Here is a 25006-nt window from a genome sequence, read left to right as displayed (position 1 = left end):
GTAACACTTCTTATTTCACAGGAAATCGTCTGTTGAAATATGGGGTACTCCAGTACCTAATTGTAATGTGAAGGCAACGGAGAATCAAAATGCATATCTCATGGAAATTATCACATGTGTGTTATACTAAATAAATATTAATCTTCGGCTCCACGATACAGCACAACACGACGGGTCACAACCACGTAAATCCTACTTAAGACTTACCTAATTGCGCAGCTTGTGACATCTGCGCGACACATTTGCAAGGCGACGTTACGTCCACGTCCGGCTCCGGCTCAGCTCTGCTTGTGCTAGAGTCGGCGCTGTTCGATCGTTTTCTTCTTGCGCTATCAATGTCGTCCGCATTATCCAGGATCTGCTTACGCTGGTAGACGTCGCCGGCGTGCAACATGGCCGATCCAGAGGCGGGTTTGCTCGATCGGTCCAGGGCTGGACCGAGGTTGGGGTTGCTATTTGACAACGCTTTGCTGAGACGTTGTTTTACCGCTGGAGACATTGGGATGTATCTGAAAAAAGTAGATTTATGAGTACATTGAAGTTAATGAAAATGTATATTTTGAAGAGTCATAATCTTAAAATCAAATATTTTAAGCGCTTTGCTCGTTTTTACGTTACGATTGTGTTTGAACTTCTGTGTTATGAACAGTAATTCTCGACACCTGACTGCAACTGAATATGTCGAAGCATTCATTTTGTGGGACGGTGTTACTAAAGAAAAGGTTGGATGTTTAGTGTTTCATACATATGATATTTACGTTAGATTGAAATTTATCAAGAGGCTAACGAGTATTCAGGATTTTTCTTCGTGGTTAAGGTTAAGAATTCTATTGCTACGGAAGCTCAAGACGTTGTCTACTTATGCTTTCACACCAAGGTTGAAGGAGTTAGGTTTTAACAAACAACCACACCAAGTAGATGTAATTCAAATTTGACTGGATATGATTTGCCGACGTCTGGGTGTCCGGCGATCTTGAATCTTTGCTTGAGAATTTATTTTAATTGTAGGCTAATTTTTCCATTCTCTTGAGTCAAACTAAGAAAGTGTTCTTTGGACAAATGCGTCAACATTTTATCTATATTTTGAAAGGCAGATGGATATTTCGAAGACTATACCAATCTTTTGCCTGAACTGTCTTAGAATATTCCAGGGAGATTAGAATAAATTGGCAGTCATACATGCCCATATACAATCCGCATTTAAGACGGATTGAGAATATTTGGGATATAACTTTAGTGAGTCTCTATCAACGTCTATCGATTCGTACTCCCAGTAAAAATATTTACATGACAGGCCACAGGTTTTAGCAGTGGAAATTTATGAATTAGGCTGTAATAGAGAGGGATGGCAAGATAGCACTATCGATTCCGAGCTAAATCCCGGTGTTCAGTTCCTAAGAAAATGTTTACCTTCTTAGTAGCACAAGTGAAGAATTTATGAAGCATTATCATTCTTTCTTTACTTAAAGTTTTACCAATTAATCAGTAGTGTATTTATCCAGTTTTGAAATACAAAGCTCTCAAGATATACAACCTCAAGTTTGATACCCGTAACATTGCTCCACTCATATCTTTGAGTGCAACTTCCGGCTAGGCGTTACGTGTAATATTATCAGCGACGATGGTAAAATGAGCATTAGGACCATACAGGGAGATAAGGGACAGAGTTCCAATAATTAATATTATAAAGTGTCAATACTTTTCTCACGGCATGGCAACATCGTTTGAACAGCAAGCTGCTGATTATTATTTCATTCGTTCGTTCACTGGTCATTCTAAAGAAGACACTACTTGTGCTATAGGTAGACCAAAATTTGTATTTAAATAATATTTTTTGTAAATTTTTCTTTGACAAGCCTCCTTATTACTTACCCAGGATGTGTCTGATTAGTCATCGATTTACTTGGCTCCATTAGTAGATAGTCTCCGGGTACGTGTCCGCATTTGGCACAAAGAGCTCGCGCTTTTTCAGAAATTTCCTTTCCATTTTCATACAGCTGAAGGGTTTGAGCAAATTCCATGTTTTCGTAGTTGCTAGAAGGCTGCATAGTCGTTGTTTGATTATTCTTGGCATTAGTCGATCCGTTAGTGGCGACCACGGGAGTTAAGTTTGCGTAGTTCGTTGTGCCTGGATTTGGATGACATCTACAAAAAAAAAATGAAGCATTTAATTATTATTTAAGTATGTATTATCAGTATGTACGCGATATTGGAGATTGTGGAAATTTTATCCGGAGGAGGACACAGGGGAATACGAGTTTTGGTGCCGAAAAGGTAAATTCACAGGTTTTTTAAATTGTTTGGTGCCAAAATATAAAAAAAGGAATGTGTCGGAAAGAACGAGGATTGATGACAATCTGTTCTAACCGAGTTTTCTCAAGTTGGGCCCGTCTTAGAATTCGAATTTCCCGCACTTCATTGAATTGAAATTTGGTACCGGATTTGACTACTAAGTCTTCTTTTAAATCTGGTTGGTTAGACGGGCTGCCAATAGTCATGGCTTACAAATGTCAAAATTAGTTCGAATTATTGCACCTTCAGTAGAGGACCACATGTATGAAGCTTGTATGGTGAAAATCGGAATCGTATGTCGGCCATTTTGCTTGGCAAAATTGACAGGGAGCTGACAGACAGTTGTTGACTGAGAACATCATTTGTCATTGTCATACCATTTGAGTTTGTTTTTCATTTCAATGAATGCAAGCTTAGGTTAAGTTTGCAATTTGTTTCAAGGATGTTATTTTAAATTCATGACTTTTTTTCTAAAAAGTTCTTTTTCAATATTGGGAGTAATGTTCATCTCATTTTATTTATTACTATTATGTTTTGTATTGTCAATCTTTTGTCTTTAATAAAATCAAATTCAGTCGATTTCAATAAAGAAGTTTTACTTTTTTCACTGACCCGGAATGGATCAGAATTAATGTTTTTCTTACAACTTGTGTTTTTTTAAGAGTTTCTTTTTATTTTATGTAAACATCTGTCCTTGAATTAAGTTTTTATTAATATTATAGTTCCAAGATAATATGTTGTTAGTATTATAAGAGACTAACAAATATATACTATGTGATATATGTTTATACTAAAAAGTTGTTTTCATTTTCAAAGAGTTTATTTTGTTTTGTAGATGGATATATTGTTTCTTTCGATAATACTCTGCTATAGAATTTTTAATTAAATTTAGAAATTAACATTTAAATTATAATTTAAATAATTTTAAAATCTGCTTAATTTTTCTTTAGGAAACAGATGCAAATACATATTAAATAAGGATAATTGAACCTCTATTGAATCTATGTGTTAATAAAATGAGGATATTATTATATTACGAATAAATGATGAGATTGTCAGATTGAATGAAATTTGATTTCCCGCCTTAATTTGGCCACGCCTTTCTACCATTTTGATTAGTCCAATTAGGTACGTCAAACTGTCAAATCAGTTTGTATGCAACCACCACTTCTCTATATATTTGTGTTCTGTGTAGAGGACCCAAATTTCATCGCGTTAACAAGGCAACCCGCATTTCTCTATATTTGTGTTAAGTGCAAAATAGTATGCAATACTAATCCAGTAAAACTAGGAATAAAATCAAGTAATAAATTTCGAAACACAAATAACAGTATTTCAACGGATCAAACTAAAATGGAACAGGATGCTTATAAAGCTGCCAAAAAGGAATCACAAGATAGAAAAGCCGCCGGTGAAAGTATATATATTAAAAACCGCAATAGTTTGCCTACAGTGGAAAATAAGTTAAACAACATAAATTTAACAACATTTTTAGATTTAGTATTTTCTGATGTTAGGATATCATGTGCGTTATGAATGTAGCATATTACATTTATTAACTTATATTAACTATAACTTATCCAGTTTAATACACTTTAAACTGGATAGGGTTAAAGGGAATGATCTGGTGTATAGTAAACTTTTATGATTCCAGGAGTGGAAATTATACATAAGCTACGTTTACAACGCGCGGATCTATTAGGTTCATAGATCAAATGACTATTTTTATTTAGTACAGCCCTGTTTACAAGAATTTATTTTAAGGGTTAAATTAGTTCAGGATCATCTCTAGGATCAAAATATCAGTTGAAGTGAGTTTAGATGAAGAATTATAGGACATAACCTCTAAATCTTTGAAAGTGTTATTGTTTAAAGATAATAAAAATAATTTCTTAATTTCTTAAACTAATAATTTCTTTTTCAAGGCTTAAGTCCTCTGTATTTTCTTCTTTATTTTTGTGTACAAAAATAAAATCCTCGTAACCTAACATCCAATAAAATGTCAAACTTGCCATTTTGGTACTTCAAAATAGGTCTTAGGTGTTTACACCGAAAAAAACTAAATTTAATCTACCCTGTGTGGGAAGCATCAAATTGGCGAATCAAATTTTAGTGCGCTGCCGTTTACACCCAAAAAATAGTCCTCGTGATGTCATTTGATCCAAGTATTAAATATTTGGTACCCGCGTTGTAAACGTAGCTATTGATTTAGTAACAGGGTTCTTTTATAAAACACTTTACACAGGTATTGCTTTTCTTGTAGCTTGGAAAAAAATTCAGGACGTCAACCTTTCCTCAATGGTTCACTTCCCATTTTAGAAAATTAACACATGAGAGAAGACGTGTTCGTTCCTTTTATATTAAAAATAATTTAGATGCTGCTTATATCAGGTTTTGCCCACTTAGAGCTGAGTGTAAACGGCTGTCTGATATTGATTTTAACAACTATCTAATTCAAAATGATTTTGGAAATATATTGACGACAAGCGCTCAAGTCATGGTGTACTCAGCTCATTCTTTTATCAGGACCAGGCAGTTTCAAATGGTCAAGATAAGGCTATTTTATTTATGACATATCAAACAGATTATTCAAGTAATTCTGTTTCCTGTAGCAGATAGTGTAGGTGATTCCAACATGAGTGTTAGTATTAATCCACCTGTAATCTCTATTACTTATGTTTTTGAGGGTATAATTAAATCTCAAATAAAAATGTGTCTCTGTACTATTGCTATACCTTTGTATATTTTGTTTAGAGACTCCTTAAAAGCTTTGAAGTTCCCAGCTGCATTGTTGCTGTATTCAAAAATCGCCAAAGAGAAAATATAGAAAACTATCTGCAATTTCCAAACTTTTTGATTGTCTTGTGGTCTCTTTTGGTTATACCAGGGCTTATTATCCGAATCACAACATGGTCTTTGGAGTAAAAGATCGACAACAACAAACTTAGTTTACTATTAGTCTGATATAATTAGTCAATTGGATAATCGTAAATGGATGGATGACTTATATTCAGACTAGCTGAATGCCCGCGGCGTTGCTCGCGTGAAAATAAAAGAAAAGTCGAAGAAGGCCTCCAATAATAGTAAATGCAACCCACAATACACAAAAATAAAATCCGAAGCCACGGCTCATTGATAGTACATGCAACCCACAATTGCCACGCCATTTTTCTTGAGGTCAAAGGGCCCGATTAATATAATATAATTATTATAAAACCAAGACACAAATAATCTTAAAAATGATTCGTTAGATGCAGAGCGAGCGTTAACACTGAGTCGAGTCAGCTCTCGGGTATCAGTCTCGCATGGACCCGCCTTGTTGTTATGTCTACCAAAATATAAAAAATACAGAGGCACTTTTTCAATTGTATTTATTAATCAGTTTGATGCCGCTATGCGATATTTATCATATCGCTAACACTCCTTATCGGTGGAATTTCAAAAAGTTCGTTCGTATCCGGGGACTACATTATAAAAAAAACATTGTTGCAGTTAATTTTTTTTTCTTAAGTTGATGCCTGCGACTCGTTGGTGCGGGCAGTCTCCGTTCAAACTCCGAAGCCACGCCCCCTTAGTTCTCGAGGTCACGGATAACAATTTTCCTATTTTTTACCCCTTATCGGTGGAATTTCGAAAAATCCGTTCTTATCCGGTGCCTACATTATAAAAGGAACCCGTTGGCAAAATTTCACGTTTCTAGCTATTGTAGTTTGGGCTCTGCGATGATGAGTCAGTCATTCAAGATAAACTCTTTTATATATATAGATTTCTCCAAGGCATTCGATCATGAAATTCTTCTGGAGGAACTGATAATGAGGGGTTTTCATGCTAAGTTTGCTGAATGGATGACGAACTATGAACTATGGATGAAGAACTTTGTTAATGATACAGCTGCCTGTTTTAGAAATAGCAAATGCTTAATTTTAGCTAATGACTTGAAATTTTGGAGAATTGTTGACAACTTAAAGGACTAAGATTTGTTGCAGGCTGACTTGGATCATCTACATATTTGGTTTAATAAAAATAAACTCCAATTAAATGAGAAAAAGTGTTTTTAGATAAGTTTCTTTCGTAAAGTTTGTATTGAGATAAGCTACACATTAAACGATTAACCTGTAGAGTACGTCACTTTCATTAGTGACTGGGGGGTTATTTTGGATCAGAGCTTCTTGAGCACATTAACACTGTTTCTGTAAAGTCATTTAAACTTCTTTATCATTAGTAGAAATTGCAAATATTTTTCTATTGATTCTAGAAGGGTTTTTATTGTGGCCTAGTCAGGCCGTATTGTGTCTACCATACTCACACCATTATCAACAATCATGATTATTCAGTCCTCGAACAGTCTTTGTTTTTACCTTCATTTAGGATTCGCCGTGATATGTTGGGAGCTGTATTTGTACAAAGAGTAATTTATGGATGGTAATTTGTTGATTGTTCAAATTTGCTAAGTCAGATTCACTTCAATGTTCCTTTTCAGGCCTTACGTTTTTATTACACTTTTAACATCCCTTTTCATAGAACAAGCCATGGTATATATAACCCACTGGATAGGATGGCATTCATAGATGGGATATGGGACTCCTAATTATGAGCAATTTTAAATGTTGATAAGTATGAGTGATCAGTTGTTTTTCTTTTGTAGTATTTGGGTTGTATTATGTGTATACTTACGTTGTATTATTAACCTTTTTTTTTTCATTTAATTTGAGACCAATATTGTAGCTTAACTTATTTAATATTATGATTTTATGTTGTTAATGGGGTTATCCCATATGTAATAAGTAAATAGAACGAATACTTTAAAATGTGGTGGGCAACAGATAAAGCTAAGAGAATGGTTTTTGTCGTTGAGTTGGTTTTATAGTAAGAATTGATTTTACTTTTAATTATTAAAAAAATAAACATATAGAACCATTTGCTAGTGAAAATTTGACTGTGGCTTGGGTATTTAAGCAGGATAACGATCTTAAAAAGTCTTAGAACCCCCTACTCAGTCATTTACGAAATAATATGGCTCAATAATACTCGCCTAATGGTAGTAGAATCACAAAGTTTTAACAAAGTGTGCTTACCTATAAGTCTTTTTACTATAATCTACAGTGGCGTATACAGCATGCACGGAATCTTCGGGAGCACTCCAACAGCTCATAAGTCTTTGACACACGCATGGTCTTTCTGGTTCGGGCTGCCTTATTCTCAAAATACATCCGCATGGTTTCTGAACCGTCTCAAAGCCAATGCACTCCTTTAGTTTACGTGGTGTATCGTAGTGATCATTATGATTTGGTTCCTATGCAAAAGAAAGTTTAAATTCCAAATTACTATATCTTGTTTTTTTTTTTAACTTACCACTGGATAAGGAAGCTTAGGAACATCATAGTTGTTATAGGAGGGTGGAGGCATCGCGGGCTTTTTAGGTGACGGAGAGCTCGATCCAGGTTTGGGAGGTCTTTGGGGCGGTCTGGTGACGGCCTGGCTCCAACCGGAGCTATCGCTAGAGCTACTTATTGAATGCCTGTCGCAAGTATGCTCCCAGCATGGCTGTGTTCCCATTGAGGGTCCTACTGTGACCGTTGCTGTTGATGATCTAGACATTGCTCCTGAAAATGATTATTGGGTAAAAAAACATCTAATGCTATTGATTATTATAATACTAACCTAGTTTACTAATACAACTCATACAACGCTCGATTGAGGGCTGATTCCAACCATCATTTGACATACTATTGATACTATCACCACAGCCATAATTGCTTTCTAAGTCCGTATACGGGGAGTCCGCTCTGGATGTCAGGGAAGTTTCACTCTCCCTAAGCTCTTGCGCTATCCCACCTCCAGCTCTTAATTGCGACCTGCGCGCTGGACTGTCCATTACTGAATCAAGAAAAACAGTAAATAATAACACCTGACATAACTGAGAATAATTAGCAAGAATACTTACCGGACATATTTCGCGATACCGGTCTTTTCCTGCTGTTATGTAAATTTCCGGTAGAAGCGGCCTGCAAGGCGGCCATAATTTCATCTCCTTGATCGGCTATAAGTATATACAATCCTTCCCCTTTGAGGCACCGGGAACCACCTTCGAAGCAGAACCTGCCGTCGACCACGCCGTACCTCCTGAGGTCGGCGATTTGCCATTGGCCGGCGACTCGCGGTGGTACCCCCGTTGTAAGACAAAAACTCCGTTCTTGAACGTGCAGTCTAGCTGGGCCTGGTGGAAGTCTAAAAATTGAGATAAAGAAAGTGAGTAAATAAGAAGTGTATTGTAAGTTTTGTAACAAAATGATTCATAGTAAACTTAAATACTTTATTATCTGATTAATGATTCTTATCTCTCAAATACCAGAAGATTAATAATTGAGCATTAACAGAGATTGAGTTAGCATCATGAAGCAGCTTTTTGATTAAAGTTAAATAGTATAAAAACTGTAAAAAAAGTTTCATTTTCAAATTTATTTATTTAAAGGGATGACTCGTTTTCTTACTAAAGTTATTAACAAAATATATAAAAAAGCAGATAATATGCAATTATATCATATTTCAAAAATAACATTCTATGAAATCATGATCATTAATTTTAAATGATATTAAAAAGAATTACAAAAATCATGAGACTTGAACTTGAACCAAAATTAATCTATGACACTGAGACTTGGATTAAAAAAATGGCTTAAAGGACTATTATACATATAGTTTGTTTGATGGTAAAGGATATGGAAAAGAGCATTATTTCTAGTGTTTCGGCTTGGAATTCGGAAATTAATGCTGCTCAAAAGATCAGGACAGTATAAGTCACCTGAAATCAGTTTAAATAATGTTCACAAATCAGAAAACTTTCGATCACCTTCCAAATTCCTGATGTTGCACATTGCCCTCATATCCCGATATGTCCACTGTTCTTTAGAAACATGAAACCTAAACGCGCAATTATTCTGTAAAGCCTGTCAATATGCACCTAGCAAAACGGAGACCACATATGAGATCATAATTGAGGAATGACTTTTTGAAGGAAATATAAAGAATTATTGGAACTGCTAACGAATTATGCAATTGCATTTTCCAGAATCCAAAAATATTCCATTTTGAACAGATCATGCAACCAAAGTATTGATGTCAGCGTAAAGTTTATTACAGTCTTCGATACTGTCAATTTTCAAATAAATGTTCAAATCATCAGCAAAAAATAGTCCTTTACAGTGTTTAAAGCACTAACTAAGGTCTAATAGATATAAAATAAGTATTGTCCAATATGGGAGCCCTGAGGAACTCCGAACAGAACTGAAATCTCTTCTAAAGTATTTTTTTTATGTTAACACATTCCCATTCTTATATATAAGGACTGTGTACCTGGAAAGCCTCATTTCGGGGAAATTGTTTGTTAGCTTGGACTTGTGAAACAGTATGTGAAGAGGCTTACATAGTAAGTAGAGCTAACTTTATTTGGAAGAGACAAGATGCCTCAAACACTTCAAAAAGGGTAAGTTGTTGGTATTCAGGGGTCTGCCACTATAGCAGGTAGAAAAGTTGAACAGAAGTCCATATTTGATTATAAGATTGTTGATATAAGATTGTTGTTTTTTCCCGATAATGGGTAATTTTTTGGTTTATTTGGTGAACGTATATGTTTTTTGTAATGTTCTGTATCTGATGATGGCTGTTTACACAGCCGAAATGCATAATACATTTACCTAAGTGTCCCACATGCAATTTTCTTGGAGATAAAGACTTCCCCTATTTGTAATCTTTATATACGCATTCTCCTACAAAATATGGACTTCTATTTAATTATTAAATCTGCCAGTCTAGCTTACCAAGTCCGCAAATACAGAAGCTTGAACATATCGAAAAACAGGACAAGGTAGAAAAGTGTTTAGCAAAGAGGCTTGAAACACCATTACCCTCTGAGGCAGTAAAGGTGATCAGTTGTATGGTAATTGATAAGTTGTTATTGGATCTTGATGAATCAATAAATTTTCAAAACTGAGCAGGATCAAAACTTAACCGATTCTCCAGATCGACAATATAGTTTCGACGACACTCACTGGCAAGCTCTTCACATGAACGAAAATTACAAAATAGCAAATATCGACGCTCGCAAATAAGAAGATCGTATCTCGAAAAAGCCCATTTTGAGAAAAATGGGTTTAAAGTTTTAGATTTTGTTTATAATTTGTAAAGCAACCACTACGGATTAGCCATTAAAATTTTACAACAATGTAAATATATTATTTAGGCACCTTTTCTAAGAAAAAAATATTTTTATTTTTAATTTTTTTACACGAAAGAGAGTAATATTTCATACTAGAAAGTAGCCTTAACTCAATTTCGTCAAGAATCGAGTTACGATGTTCTTATTTGCGAGCGTCGATATGATTCATAAGCCTTGTCTTTCTTAAACTGACAGTGCGCTAACTTTTTTGCCCAGATCTGATAAGTTGTTTTAGATCTTTTGTGTTTACCCTTTTAGTGCCAGATACCTTAATTCCTGTTTTAAAGCATGCCGTTAGATGACGCCTCGGTATTAAAAAGAAAACGACACACTTTTTTTGGCTTGCCTGCTCTAGTTGTGACTTCTGATTTAATGAGAAATTTGCTAGGACGATTTGGATATTCGGGAATATCCCAGAATGAGCCGGTTTAGCTACCACCGGAAAAGGGTTGAAAAGGGATCCGAACGATAGAAAAGGACAAAGAATAATCACGTCTGAATTAGGCGAAGCATGACGCTGTTGTCAGCTGTCAATTCGAAATGACTGTCGCTTCTCACTGTCACTGGAGCTTTACGTCTTGTTTACCATATTTAAGCCCAAGCGTTAATGCATTAGCGAATTAAGATAAAACACCTGTGTAAACACACGTAAACCGTTTTAGCGTTCCTAATTCTTATTATTTTAAAACGTTTTAAATATGTGGATGATATCGCTATAATGCACATCAAGGTTCCTTGTATACAGGAGAAGATGCCAATTCGCATTAATTTTCAGTGCCGAATTATACTCTTTTATTAGATATCTTTTCAACCCAAGTAATTTATCAATAAATTATTTAGGTTGACAACAAAACACAGCTGGTTAACGTCAACGTTAAAATCTCTAACCCAAAAATTATTTCCCGTAGCTTCCCTTCTTCGTCTCTAATGTACTTTCTATTTTCTCCATTACCATGCAATTTGATCAAATATACCTCATGTGATGTGCCAATGCCGACCACCTTCTGCACTGGACTGACCTGTACTTACCAATAGTTGCTTGAATGGCTACTAAATAAGCTGTATTTTACCCTTTATTTTGGACCTGTTCTCTTCATTATCAGACTCATCAGTATCTAAATTCTCAAATTCTAATGCTAATAATAGATCATGGATAGAGCAGGACTGTGTAGAGGTAGAAGAGTCCAAACATTGAAGTTAGTTTACTTCTATTGACGTCGATTCGCCTTTTTTTTGGGATTCTTTGGATATAAGATCATGGTTGCAGGAAACAACGTTAGCATTCCAGCTCTATTCACTGTCAAACGATTTCAACGTGTAGAATGAAGTAACACATACCTACTAAATTTTCGCTCAGTGGCTGCTAACCAAGGTGGATTCGTCAAAATACAAACTGTTAAATCCTGAATAACTGTTCTACAGCAATATATCTGCCACCACGTTATAGAATATATTTTGCTAACAATACTCCATAAATAGGACTTGCGCAAATGTTTTGGTATAGTGTAGATCGTTCGAGAATATTTCCCCCTTTGCATCACTAGATGTACTTCAGTACCTGATTAATGATTACTATCTTCCAAATATCAGAAGATTAATTGAGCACCAACAGAGATTGAGTTCATTAATGAAGTTGGTTAAGGTTATTTGAATAGTTAATTTTTTTGTCGCCAGATACCTTAATTCTTGTCTTAAGCATGAAATTAAAAACGATACAATTTTTTATGTGTGAAGAGTTTAACTTTGCTTACTTGTTTGCTCCAGTTATGGCTTTTGTTCCAAATAGCAATGTGCCAAAACGATTTGGAGATTCGGGAAAATCGTCGAGAATGTATCCTGTGCCTCGAATCGATAACTTTCACAAAATGTAATTCTTAAATGTACTTTGACACCTTTTAAACAAATATCATTTTTTAGAATCAGTTATTGGTAAATCATTTTAGCAACTTGATTGTGGACCTAGATAAACATCGGCAACCTGCAACGATGTGTTCTATCGATTCACCCACTGTATTACATTTTCTACATCTATTTTCAACTTTAAATTGGGGGCAGTGTTTCTCATAATTTCGTTTTTTTATTACTCTCTTTTGGATGGCCATAAAGAATCTCTTGGTCTTTGCGTAGAGTAACCAATCGTAAGACTCGCTAATGAAGACGTTTTGTCAACATTACCCGGCCGTAGACATTTTGGGAACTTGCCATGTAGAGCTTGCCCCATCTATGCTACTCGTTCTTATTGGGCTGACTTTATGTTGAATTCGAGATCTCTGTGTTGCAGATTTAGAGGTGTAGTATATTCTCGGTCTTCCTGGGCAGCCAATCTCATTAATGTATCGTTGGATTCCAATGCTCTTGGATTCTGCATAACTTGAAGATGTTTACTTCGACCACCTTTTTTACGAGAGTCTTTTTGTTGATGGATTTGTGTGTAGACATCGAAACTTGGTCAGCATTCGGCATATTATCTAGCTCATTTAGTATCGAAGTCAGAGTTTAAATATACGAGATTTAAATAAATGGTTAAATTGAGGTCACTTTAATTAGTTCTTGGGTACCGTGACCCTAAGGTACTACACTCTTTCCTAAATGAACCTCACATCTACCCTATAATTAAGAAAAACTCACAGTAACACATTGATCTCCTCTCTTGGATTCAAGCATTTGGGAAAATAACAAAAGATAGAAAGTGATGCTTTGAGTATATTCAATTAATTTGAAAAGCGTCTTTTACATCTATATAGAGGCTTTTCTTCTCGATTTCCACAAATTAGAATAAACGAATTATTAGAACTGCAAGGTATTTGCTGAGATAAATCCACATATTCTCATATAAAATGTTGTTGGAAGAAGTCTAGAGAAGGAGAGTTGATGCAACGTTATGCATATCGATTGATTTTATAACAAATTATTGAGTACACAGCTACTACATGAGAAGAATCCTGTATAAGGTGAAGGTGCTAACTGAGAATATGTGTCAGCATGAAACCTTGTAAGACGAAGGGTGATCTATGATTGAGGTGAATTGGTTAATTGCTACTGTTCGTGACCCTTACCTTGCACAAATTAGTTGACAACAGAAATACATCTTGACAATTAACATCCTTACTATTTTCTACTTTTCTTATTTGCGGAATATTTCCTCTCAACAGTTTATGATTAACCTTAACTGCTACTTAAGCTACTGAGCTAAAACCTAGGTATCTCTTCCTAGGCCCGAAACACACCTGGAAAACTATTTCCACGACATCCACGTCAATATATGGAGAGCTTACGTCTATGAATGATAGTGTAGATCTAAATTGATTGACAAGTCAAATCAAATCAAATCAAAAACGGTTTATTTGTCAAAATGTACAGTTTTATAGGTCAATAAAAATTACAAAGAAAAAAAAATTACATTGACAAATAGGACTATTCTCTCGATTATAAAACCGTTTTCCCTAGTTAGCACAAGCAAAGAAGGGATGAAAAAGCCCTTTACAATTTACAGAAACAATTTTACAAAAATAAAAATAACGTTTTTATATAGGAATGCAAAGTAAGATATAGAATTAATTAACCTAAGATTTTAAGACAGGCAGCGGCAGTGTGACAACGGACGAGCGCAAGGAGAGAGGACAGACGAGGCGAAAAAAGACCCCAAAAAAATAACCGCAAGATGCGTGCATCGGCCTAGGCTATTAAAAAATATACGTATGTATGTTACGGAAAAAGAAAGAATAAAACTAAAAACGGGATTTTAAAATATAATCTCCCAACATTCCACTGAAAATTAGCATATTATATACACATGTATATCTTCTGTTACATGTTACTATTTCTTGTATTATGTTATTATACGCATTATCACATTTTATATATCACCCTACTTGAATTAATTGCCAATTATTTGTTCCATAAGTAGTTTAGATTTTATTTGACCAGAGAAAGCTCCCAGGGGCATTTGCTTTATGTCATTGTTTAAGCCATTCCACATTTGAACAGCTACATACTTAAAAGAACGTTGAAATGCTGCGCTTCTATGCAATGGTACGATAAAAACGTTATTTCGTGTGGCATGCGCATGTTCGAATTCTTGAAACTGACTTCTTAAATTAAATGGTTGATTATTATTTACTATGCGATATACAAAATTATACATATGTAGCTTTCTTCTATTGTTCATATTTAATATTTTATTATTATTGAGATAAGGCGATATATGGTTTCTGTAGGGGATACTATAAGAGAATCTCATACAGGAATTTTGGACTTTTTGTATAATTTTTTTATTTTGTGAAGATAAAGAATTTCCATAGACTACGTCACCATAATCAAACAATGACAAAATAAGACTATCGCACAATAAGTACTTTTGTTTTGCCGATAAATTTCGCTTAAACTTAAAAAGTTTTTTTAAACGTAAATAAGCAGTTTTCGTTTTATTTTTTATGTGTAATTCAAAAGAGAGAGAGCTGTCAAATATAACGCCTAAATTTTTTGCCTCGGAAACAACAGGAATTGAAGTATTATCAATAGATATAGGATTTAAGGATAAGTTGTGTTCGAGCCTTTGCCTTATATTAAAGTTGGAGCACATAATAAGAATTTTAGATTTTGTGGCATTAAGCTTAAGATTATGATTTTCTGCGTATTTATGTAGACTAATTAAATCACTATTAAAATTTTGATAGAATAGATTTATATTATTAAGGTGAATTGGAATATAAACTTGGGAATCATCGGCATATTGTTGCAAAGTGGCGTGTTTTATTACTTTGTACATATCAGCCACGTAAATAGAGAAAAGTAACGGCGATACTATAGAGCCTTGAGGTACTCCCTGGTTAAAAGGTGTAAATTCTGAGTAATGCTTTTCAGACTGCCGAACCACCATAACACAACTGTCTCTATTACGCAAATAATCCTTGAAAAAATTTACACCGCTCTCTGAAATACCAATATATTTTAATTTTGCCAATAACATTTCATGGTTAATCGTGTCAAAAGCCCTACTAAAGTCCAATAAGGCCATACTTGTTGGCTGACCATTCTCCTCATTTACCCTAATATCATTTAAAATACCCACCAAACTTGTAGACGTGCTAAAGTTTTTTCTGAAACCGGATTGACAATCGGGGATAATTTTATGTTTATCAACAAAATTTGAAATTTGATTAAAAATATGTTTTTCCAGAATTTTAGATGATGCTGGTAGAATACTAATTGGTCTGAGATCTTTATGCTCTTTTGGATTTGAATTTTTTGGAATGGGTTTAATAATTGCCCTTTTCCACACATTTGGAGACTTTTGTTGAAGAATACATTCGTTAATAATATGCAATAAAGGACTTAAGCAAAAAGGCAAACACAATTTTATATCTTTTATAGAAATACCATCGATTCCCGTTGCATTTGATTTAATAGTCGAGATTATTTTAATCATATTGTCTTGGTCCAAAAGCTGGAAATTAAGTTCTACATTATTTATGGTATTATTTTGATAAAATTCAATACATTCTTTACTTGTAGTATCAGGTAGGGTGGAAACAGTATTAAAAAAATTGCCAATATCTGTTGGATTTGATATGTTAGTAGGTAGCTCATTTTGATATCTTTTTCCTTTAGTTAAGAATAGTTTATCTGCTATTCTCCAAAATTCTTGTCCTTTTTTGTTTGATAATTGATTAAAAAATGTTATTTTTTCTCGTATTATAGCATGTTTTGTGTAGTTTCTTAGCTGTTTATAATATTCAAAATGAGGCTGAGATTTACTTTTCAGATATTTTTTATGAGCACGATCACGTAATTTGATAAGAGTTTTTATATTTTCGGTTATCCATGGACAGTATATTTTCTCTTTAATAATTTTATTTTTAGTCGGAGCATGTGTATTTAAAAGCTGTAAAATATGTTCATTAAAAAACTGCACTTTGTCATTAATATCTATAAGGCGGTACATCTGATCCCAATTTATAAGCAAACCATCGTTTATAAAATTTTCCATATTTATGTTGTTATAAACTCTGAAAGTCATGGATTTTTTTTTAACCTTTATGTTATCATATTGAAATATTGAATAAATCAGATTATGATCCGTGATTGTTTCTGCTATGGCAAGCGACTCTGAGTTTAATGACACCAAATCATTACTGCAAATTATATAATCAATAAGGGTACCATCACCAGTGTTCATGTTAATTCTTGTTGGTTCTGTAATACGCTGTGAAACATTGAACAAGTGCTTTAACCTAATCGTCCTAATCCTTTGTCTTCAATACTAACATAATTCAAATATAAAACAAACGACAATGATGACTGCAAAAGCATTTGACTGCAAATTCCAATGCATACTGCAAAAGAGAAGTTGTGAAGTGCCATAAAACTACGTCTTACCCCACACGAGAGATTGTCATTCTCTTATAATAAGCTTCTAGGTCATGTTATCTCTTGTATAAAAGCTGTGACTTAACCTCTTTAGATTAAACTATTCTGAGACAGATACTATCGTTTGTTTTCGAAAACCAACGGAGTCGTGCTAGCTATTTGATGAGTCTTTTCGCTTAAATACTATTTAAGTAGTGACGATTCAACCATTACCTTAGTGCTTCTAACAATACTTACTTAGTTTTCAACGGCGAACTGGAGACTAGAACCAAGAAATGCGGTCCGTCATTTAAATGTGAGCTCAGTTTGATTTGCCACTGCATAAGCCGCTCCCGATTGTCGAATGCCAAAACCACCACTACATCTTGGCACACTATGGCTACAGTATGGGACTCCTTGTCCAAAGTGAATCCACTTTCAAGACCCAGGAAGTGTTCCAGGGACAGTGAAGCTTTCGTTTGGCCTTGCTTGTAACGATCTTTGGAATCACGGTAAAGTTGTAGATGAAGGCAGTCTGAAAAATAAGAGAGGAGATTGTTAGTACAGTAAAACCATTTAAGGGTATTAATTCAGATTGAAGACATTATAGTGAATTAAAAACTTCAATAGTTAAATGATTATCGCTACTTATGACAGTAGCAATATCTACTACCGCATGAGTGTTAAAATTCTTGTATTGTTAGATGTGACATTACAGTTCTTTGCGATTTTAGTATTTAAATCAGTTTGAGATATCTGCAAAGGGAATAATTTAGGGGATATCTGAAGATTTTTATGCTGCTGAACAATGATAATTAAGATATTTACTGGATGTAAGATAGAAATGAGTAAGCCTTACTAGCTCATGATATAATTTCTGAAATATTTAACATTATTCAATAATAATGGGAGCCATGACCACAGCAACTAAAGCTTTGTAGGTGTGTCTGACTCCCCTGTCTCCACAATGACTCGCTTCTGCTTTATTGGAATTATTATAAGTTTGTTTATGCGTTTTATCGTGCTCAGTAATTCTCCTTTTCTTCCTATCGTGCTCAAAATTTCCTCGTTGGTTTTTCTTACTATCCATGGGATTTCCAAGATTCTTCGTAGACCTACATTTCAATGGTTTGCATCCTTCAGCTTCAATGTGCTCACTAACTTTCAATGTCCAGCCTTCACTATTCAACAGTACGGATCATACGTAACATCTTGTGAATCTTATTCTGAAATTAGGGTTAAAGTCAGAGTTCATAAAGACGTTTTTGCAATTCGTGAGAGAGCTGCTTACTTTATTTTACTCGTTTTATGTCTTCACTATCGTACGATAGTATCGCATTCTGGAATTTATCCAATTTTCGGGTGATTATAGAAATATTGTCTTTTTTATGTTAATATTGTAGTGTTTTTACTCCTTCTTTAAGTGTGAACTAAAACAACCAAGAAAATTGACAACTAATTTATTTAAACACTCACATTACGAAACACGATCACTTACTACTATTCGAAATATTTATTTTCACCGTATTTATTTACCACTGTTTATGTCTGATTTAAATCTCGCGCTATATTACTGCACTGAAATGACAACTGACTCCCAGCGGCGACGCGGCTCCTTATATACTCGGCTGACCATTCCGGAAGATTCGCTGACCTTTTAGACGTCGTGCGATGTTTGATGCGAATAACGGAGAATCAGCTGGTTTCTCGGTGTTTACAAAATCGTTACAATATAAATAATTCCCGATTGTGCAACTATGGCCAATAGCCTTTGGAGGCCATTCATATTATCTGCTATAAAAACTGTTATTTGCAGAGCGTATACTTTGATGTCTAATTTTTGTTCTTTGAGAGCTTCCTGAAAGATGTTGTCAGAGAAAATGTTAAACAAATCTGGGGTGTCAGAAATCAGTACACTCGCCTCCTCTACTGGAAACTACAGTAAACTCTGCTTGGTCAATCTTTGTAATCGAAAAACCCAACACTGTACCAATCGAACGGCAGGGACTACTTCAGATGTTTTCCAAACTGAGACAAATTAGAACTATGACGTACATTGCAGTTCTCGGTGTATCCTATTCATCCCTTGGAGAGATCAGGAAATCTCCTCGGTAACGTTATCGTCCTCGTTGATTTGTTGGCCTGAATAATGAGCTGTTAAATGTCTTCCCTCCTCTTTCAACGGAGATATAGCAAGGGCTTACTAAGGCTCTACAGATATAGAGATAGTGTTACATAAACTAGCAATTCGAGATCTCCGCCAAAGAAATAAGACAGACCATTCAAGAGTTCCATGTATGTGAGTGGCCATGGTCGTAAAATTGAAATCTTGTTTAATGTCAAGCAAACGTAATTAAAATACTTATAGGCAGTAAAGTTAACATGATTGGATGAATCTTGAATGTCTCATACATTTTGCGCTACTAGGAAAGATTTCTTTAAGGTTTCGTAGTTTTCTTATAGGAGAACAGGAAATGGAACCGAGAAGGAAGAAAGCCTTGGCATTTACTAACAATTAACTTAAATAATTCTGATAAATGAATATTTCATCACATCAAAGTTTGTGATGATATCGTGAAAAAGCAACGTGGTCTGCACAAAATACCTCAGACGTTAAGCTGGAATTATTTCCAGTTTTTTTTTTTGAATCTACTAAACAAATCCTAGTCATGTAGGAAAACATGCAAAACCTTAAGATTCTGATAATTACACTGTGATCCTATTATTTCTATTAATTTTCCTGATCTTTAGATGCAGTTTCATAACAGTTCATAAACATTCGATGTGCCTCTGCAATATTTCCATTTACTGAATATGAATTTCTTTGATCACAATTGCTGAATGCCTAGTATAACTAAAAAAATTGTCAGACTTAATAACAAATCAACACAAATCCTTTCAATAACAAAACTAAAATCCCCATTCCTACGTTTCTTTAATATCCTTTTTATAAGAACCAAAAAAATGAAGGCGGCTCACGTAATAATCCACTTAAGGTGGAGATCTCAGACATCATCAAGTTTTCTATTCCGAGGCATCATCGTGTCGAATAAGAATAAACTCCAACACGTTTGGAGTTGAGTTTTTCCCGTTTTTACATACTTTTTTTCGGTGATTTTTCCAAACATCAGCGCCCCTCGTTTATTTAAAGGGCTCACGCAAAAGTCTCGTTAAAGAAATGATAGACTGGGGAGCTCTACTGTAAAACGACCGACCGTTGTTCTTATTACGACGATTTTCAGGATTTATCTTAAAAATCCTTTTTTTTTTTAAATAAAATTTACTAAACTGGTCTTTAAATTCGATTATATGAAATTATTGTTGTGAGGATAATCATTAAAATTGTCCAATGGAGAAAATGAGAGGTTTGTGTGTGGTAAGCTGCTCCCTCTCTCTCTTTCCCTCTCAGTTTTGAATTATCCGAGTTACCCTCATCTAGTCAATACATTATTTTTTCTACAAAACACTTTCTCTGACTCTTACGTAATGGTCGGCTAAACTTATTTCATCAAAAGAAATATGTAAAATATCCTAGCAATATCCAAGAGCCAAGCACTGGCACCTTACTACTAAATCGTAAAAGCTCATCGAAGGTTAAAATAACCAAAACTTTGACCAGTGCTGACCATAGACTCATTCGGTCAGTAATAAATCTACAAATTCGTTGAAAAAGTAAGAAAACTCTAGAGAGGGATTTAATTGGAATGAGAAGTATCACAATTGATTTCCCTCCCACCTATTTAGAATGAACATTTTGGACATCTCCTTTGTTCTTTTTGGTGAAATAGAGGGTATTGAATATGTTTTTCTTAGTTGATATCTCAACTTAAGAGTTAAAAAAAATGGCCTTAAAACATTAACATAGTCCAGTAGTAACCAGTCCATAGTCAGTCCTTCTTAGATTCTTAGGAGATCTTAGGTAGATCTTCTTAGGAAGTGACAAAATTAGAAGCCATTGACTCATTCCTAATAGAATTTGGAATAATAATTAAAAGCATCTAACATTGGTTTGAGTTCCTACATACAAAGATACATACATAGATATTTCAGCGCTACATCAATAGTGCTTGTGATCCTGGATCTTTTAGATTATCGAGGTAATAGCCAAGAATCTTTAGCATCTCTTAAGCTCTCCCACAATCAGTAATTGATCTAATAAGTCTTCTCCTTCTGGCGCCTCAGTTGAAAACTCACTTTTTTTTCTTACCAATAAAGATTCAACATTACCCACTTCTAAAAACAAATATTCCTAAGGATTGCTAAAGGTGGGATTTTCTTGGGTTTTCCAGACACTGTGCTGAAAGGACTAGCTGAAGCAATTCAAACTTTTTGCACAATAGGAACTTTTACGACAAGTCTGAAACCCGGAAAGGTAAGTCCTTATTCCTAAGGCTGGAAGCCTGGATCCATCAAATTTTAGACCCATTTCTTTGCTTTCAATCCTCTCAAAACTAATTTGAGAAGCTAGTAAAGATCCGAGTTTACCATTTAACTCGACTTTAAGTATTACCAGGCACTGACATAGCTTTGCCTCACTTCTTAGTTGGTGGTGAAGCTTACCAGTTAACGACATATCTCATGCCTCCCTATCCTCAAATAAATGCGGTATCGAAAGAAGAAATATTTAACAAATGCAAAGCACGTTGTTGACTGTATCTTATGAGCAGCAAATGGAGATTATTATTAAAAGCAATTGAAGTAAATCCCGATCGTGATGATGTCATAATAAAATATATATGTTTACTGCATAACATTATAATTGATAACGAAGTGTTACGGTTTTTTTTTCACACAACAAAACCTCCACAATTTAATTTTTTAATTCTTATCATTTTGAGTAATTTATTGGAAGTTTGGTTAAGTCAATGAAACTATTCACTAATCAATATAAATAAATCTTTTATATTAACAACTCTAAAATAAACTTGTATTCCAATATATTGACCAAACTAACATAGGGAATACATCAAAAATAATATCAAACATGTTTTATTGATTCGCCGATCACATCTGTGCGTTGCGTTGTGCAGGTGTGGGTTCGCCTTTATGTACTCTTTGAACGAATGCGGTTTGGATTGTCACATGTCACTATCACTCGATTTTTACGTCCTAGCACAAGTTACATTCAATGCCTTAGGGAGAGTGCCCACCAAAGCAGCGATATGCTTGAAGTGAAGTGAACGTTCACTTGTTGGTGAAGCGTACCTGAAACGCAAGTCAAGTGTACAATATGTGTGCGTCTTGTGATCGCATACCAAAGTGGTGGTGGTGTAAGATTTGAAGAATTGAGAAAGTACGTCCTTTTATTCAAAAAAAGGATACGAACTACAGGCACAGTGTGTTTACAGAAGAACGTCTGCTCATTACTTTGAGGTCAGTATAAATTATTAAATATAAAGTAGTAGTGTAGTGTCTTGTTGGGATGCTGGTTGAAGTACTGTAAACTGAACAACACTACTATTTTGAGATTGTTCTGTGCACTGGGTTGAGGGCGAGGGAGAAGGTACTTCAATCACACTTTTCCCTTCTAAAATATCCGAAGCTAATGAGGTTATACCAATCTTGAATCTTCTCTTTTGTTCTGGATTCATTGCTTGCATTTCCGGAACCATACTTAATAAAAATGAAACTTCAGGATCTTGCGTTACACGTCTTGATTCAAAATAATTAAGAGCCGAACGATTGACATCTTCGAGAGTAGTGCTTGTTTTGCATCTTTTCAATGAAAAATTCTTACTACTTCCATTCTAGTTTACGCTTTTTTTGCTGATATTGAATTGGTTCCTGCTGTACCTGATATAAATGCGTTGACGAACTTTTTTGGCTTTGTCTTTAAATTCGGTCAGTGTAAACATTTGAAGCAATATTAGTTAAATCTTGCTGCTGCAATTGAAAATCTTCTTCTAGGTCATTTTCGGGTTGATTGGCAACCTGATGCTACACAGGATTTTTGATTCATCTAGGCTCACCATACTCGTATCTTCAGTTCTGTCTTCACGTTCTATTGTACCTATACTGGATCGTATATCAAACATATTTTTAATAAATGTATAAATAAAAGTATTCAAACTCAATTTTATACATAACTAAACATAATATTAGCACCTCGGTACGCATCAGTCGAAAATAGAACGTGTCCTACATTTCAGCACGCATGCAGTGAGACACTGCATCGAGATGCTTTAAATTCTTTCCAGCAGCTGTCGCGCAGCTTCGGTGAGCGTCGTTCCATGTAAAATCAAGGAACACTACACTTAATGCACACCTCATGTGCACATCATTCCTTTTCTCTTCAAGCGCACATCTTTGGTCGGCGCCCTCCCTTACAAATACGAATAATAAAGCCACAAGTTCAAGATGCTTTATTAGTTATGCGCTAAAATATGTGCCCTAAAAGATAGCTGTGAATCAAAGGTTACACCAAGATCACGCATTACATCAACCCTTGCCAATACTGCCTCTCGCAACTTATCATTATGTGCAGGGTTTTTTTTTTTGCTGTACTATTGGTTACAGAATAAAGTTTGAGATCATCCGTAGATGATTAGAGATTGAAGATCCAAGATTTGATACCTGCGGCATACTCGATGTTGCAAAATAATAAATTGACTCATGGCCCCTTATTATAACCCGGTATGCCCTCATCTCCAAGTATGATGCAAAGAATTTGGTTACATTTTCGTGTAAATCATATTGATTTTACAATTTTTGAAGAAGTATGCTGGGTAAAACTTTGTCGAAAGTCTTAGCAAAATCTTTATATGCTATAACTTAGCACCTCCTGTCAAGAGCTCTAGCAATATATTGTGTAATCTCACAGAGATTTAGTAGATGTAGATTTTTTTACATTGAAAACAATAGCACATTTATTATTATTGTTATCAATATTATTATTACCAGATATTTCCATTTCTGTGGATATTCTAGCTATGTTTTGCGCTGAATGTCTCGTAAGTGACAACTTGAATCATTCTGATCTCATAAATATTTGCGATTGTAAACTAAGTTAATTAGTTTTTCTACATCGATATCAAGATATTTTATTTAATTAATTTTATAAACGCACGAAAAGTCTGGATTCTCTTTCGGATATCGTAACTAGACGTATGTACGTATTTGCACGAGCAAACTTCGTACGAAAACGCGTCTTGCGTGTACAGCGTGTACTACGATTGTTTTAATTTGTGAAAATGTTTTTCCCAATATGTGGAACTCCTATGTATAACTGACAAGTGAGTACATTTTATCACTTTATCTTTAATTTTAAAATCTTTTTACCTATAAAAAACAAAAACACATACAACTCACTTTTGAGTTAGCAGTGACGATACCTCATACGCAGAAAGCGCTAGGCTAAGGTAATAAACATTTTGCTCTGAATATATCTGATTGGATTATTTCAAATTAAGATACGTCATATCATGTTTACACACAACCGTTAATGCGCATTAACGAAATACGGAACCACGTAAACCGTTTTAACGTTCCTAATTCGCATTATTTTAAAACGTTTCAAATATGTGGATGATATCGCTTAATGCGCATGTAAGGTTCTGTGTATACGGGAGAAGATCCGAATTCACATTAAATTTCAGTGCTGCCAACTAACAAAAATTTGAAAATGGCGACAGGGAGAAAAAATGTACACTTTGACTTTGTTGTGATATGCCTTATTGTGTTTTCGCCAAATTTGAAAAATTATATTCTTTTAGTAGATATATTTTTACTCAATCTCGTCAACATAAGTAATTTATCAATAAATTATTTAGGTTGGCAATAAAAAACAGCTGGTTAACGTCAACGTTAAAACCTCTTCTCAAAACCATTGCGTAAACACATGCTAAAGCGTTTTTGCTCTAATTCGCATTAAAGTCAGGTGTAAACTTAGTAATTGATTAAATAGTATAGGTAGTAGACCTTTGTGTTTAAGAAACATCCTTGTATTTTTACCCTCAATGTTTCGCCGAAAAAAACCCGATTTTCACCCTAAAGCCAAAAGAAAAAAAAATCGGAATACTTATTGGCTAATTGCCGTTCGAGTTGCCGTTATACCTTCGACCACAGACATCCCATGAAATATCGCCAAAACACTTCAAAAGTCAAGTGTTCGACCGCCAAAAGACCACTGCACGTCCCAAAAATACATTAACA

The 25006-nt window shown here is 34.7% G+C and overlaps 1 protein-coding gene across 1 annotated transcript in view; it reads right to left on the bottom strand.

Annotated features, from left to right (window-relative positions):
• The window catches only part of LOC126735691 (uncharacterized), a 31248-nt gene extending 13303 nt beyond the window's left edge, over positions 1-17945 (bottom strand). Inside the window, exons 1-8 of the mRNA XM_050439754.1 lie at positions 17939-17945; positions 17114-17390; positions 8237-8520; positions 7954-8169; positions 7645-7895; positions 7368-7585; positions 1873-2145; positions 208-509 (exon numbers count right to left, since the gene is read on the bottom strand). Coding sequence (XP_050295711.1) covers positions 208-509; positions 1873-2145; positions 7368-7585; positions 7645-7895; positions 7954-8169; positions 8237-8520; positions 17114-17390; positions 17939-17945 — 1828 coding nt within the window. The remainder of the gene's footprint in view (positions 1-207; positions 510-1872; positions 2146-7367; positions 7586-7644; positions 7896-7953; positions 8170-8236; positions 8521-17113; positions 17391-17938) is intronic.
• Between the last annotated feature and the right edge of the window lie 7061 nt (positions 17946-25006).

This window comes from Anthonomus grandis, chromosome 4, assembly GCF_022605725.1.
Source record: "Anthonomus grandis grandis chromosome 4, icAntGran1.3, whole genome shotgun sequence".
NCBI lineage: Eukaryota > Metazoa > Arthropoda > Insecta > Coleoptera > Curculionidae > Anthonomus > Anthonomus grandis.
Note: the sequence above shows the minus strand (reverse complement) of the source record. Positions and strands in the feature narration are given on the sequence as shown.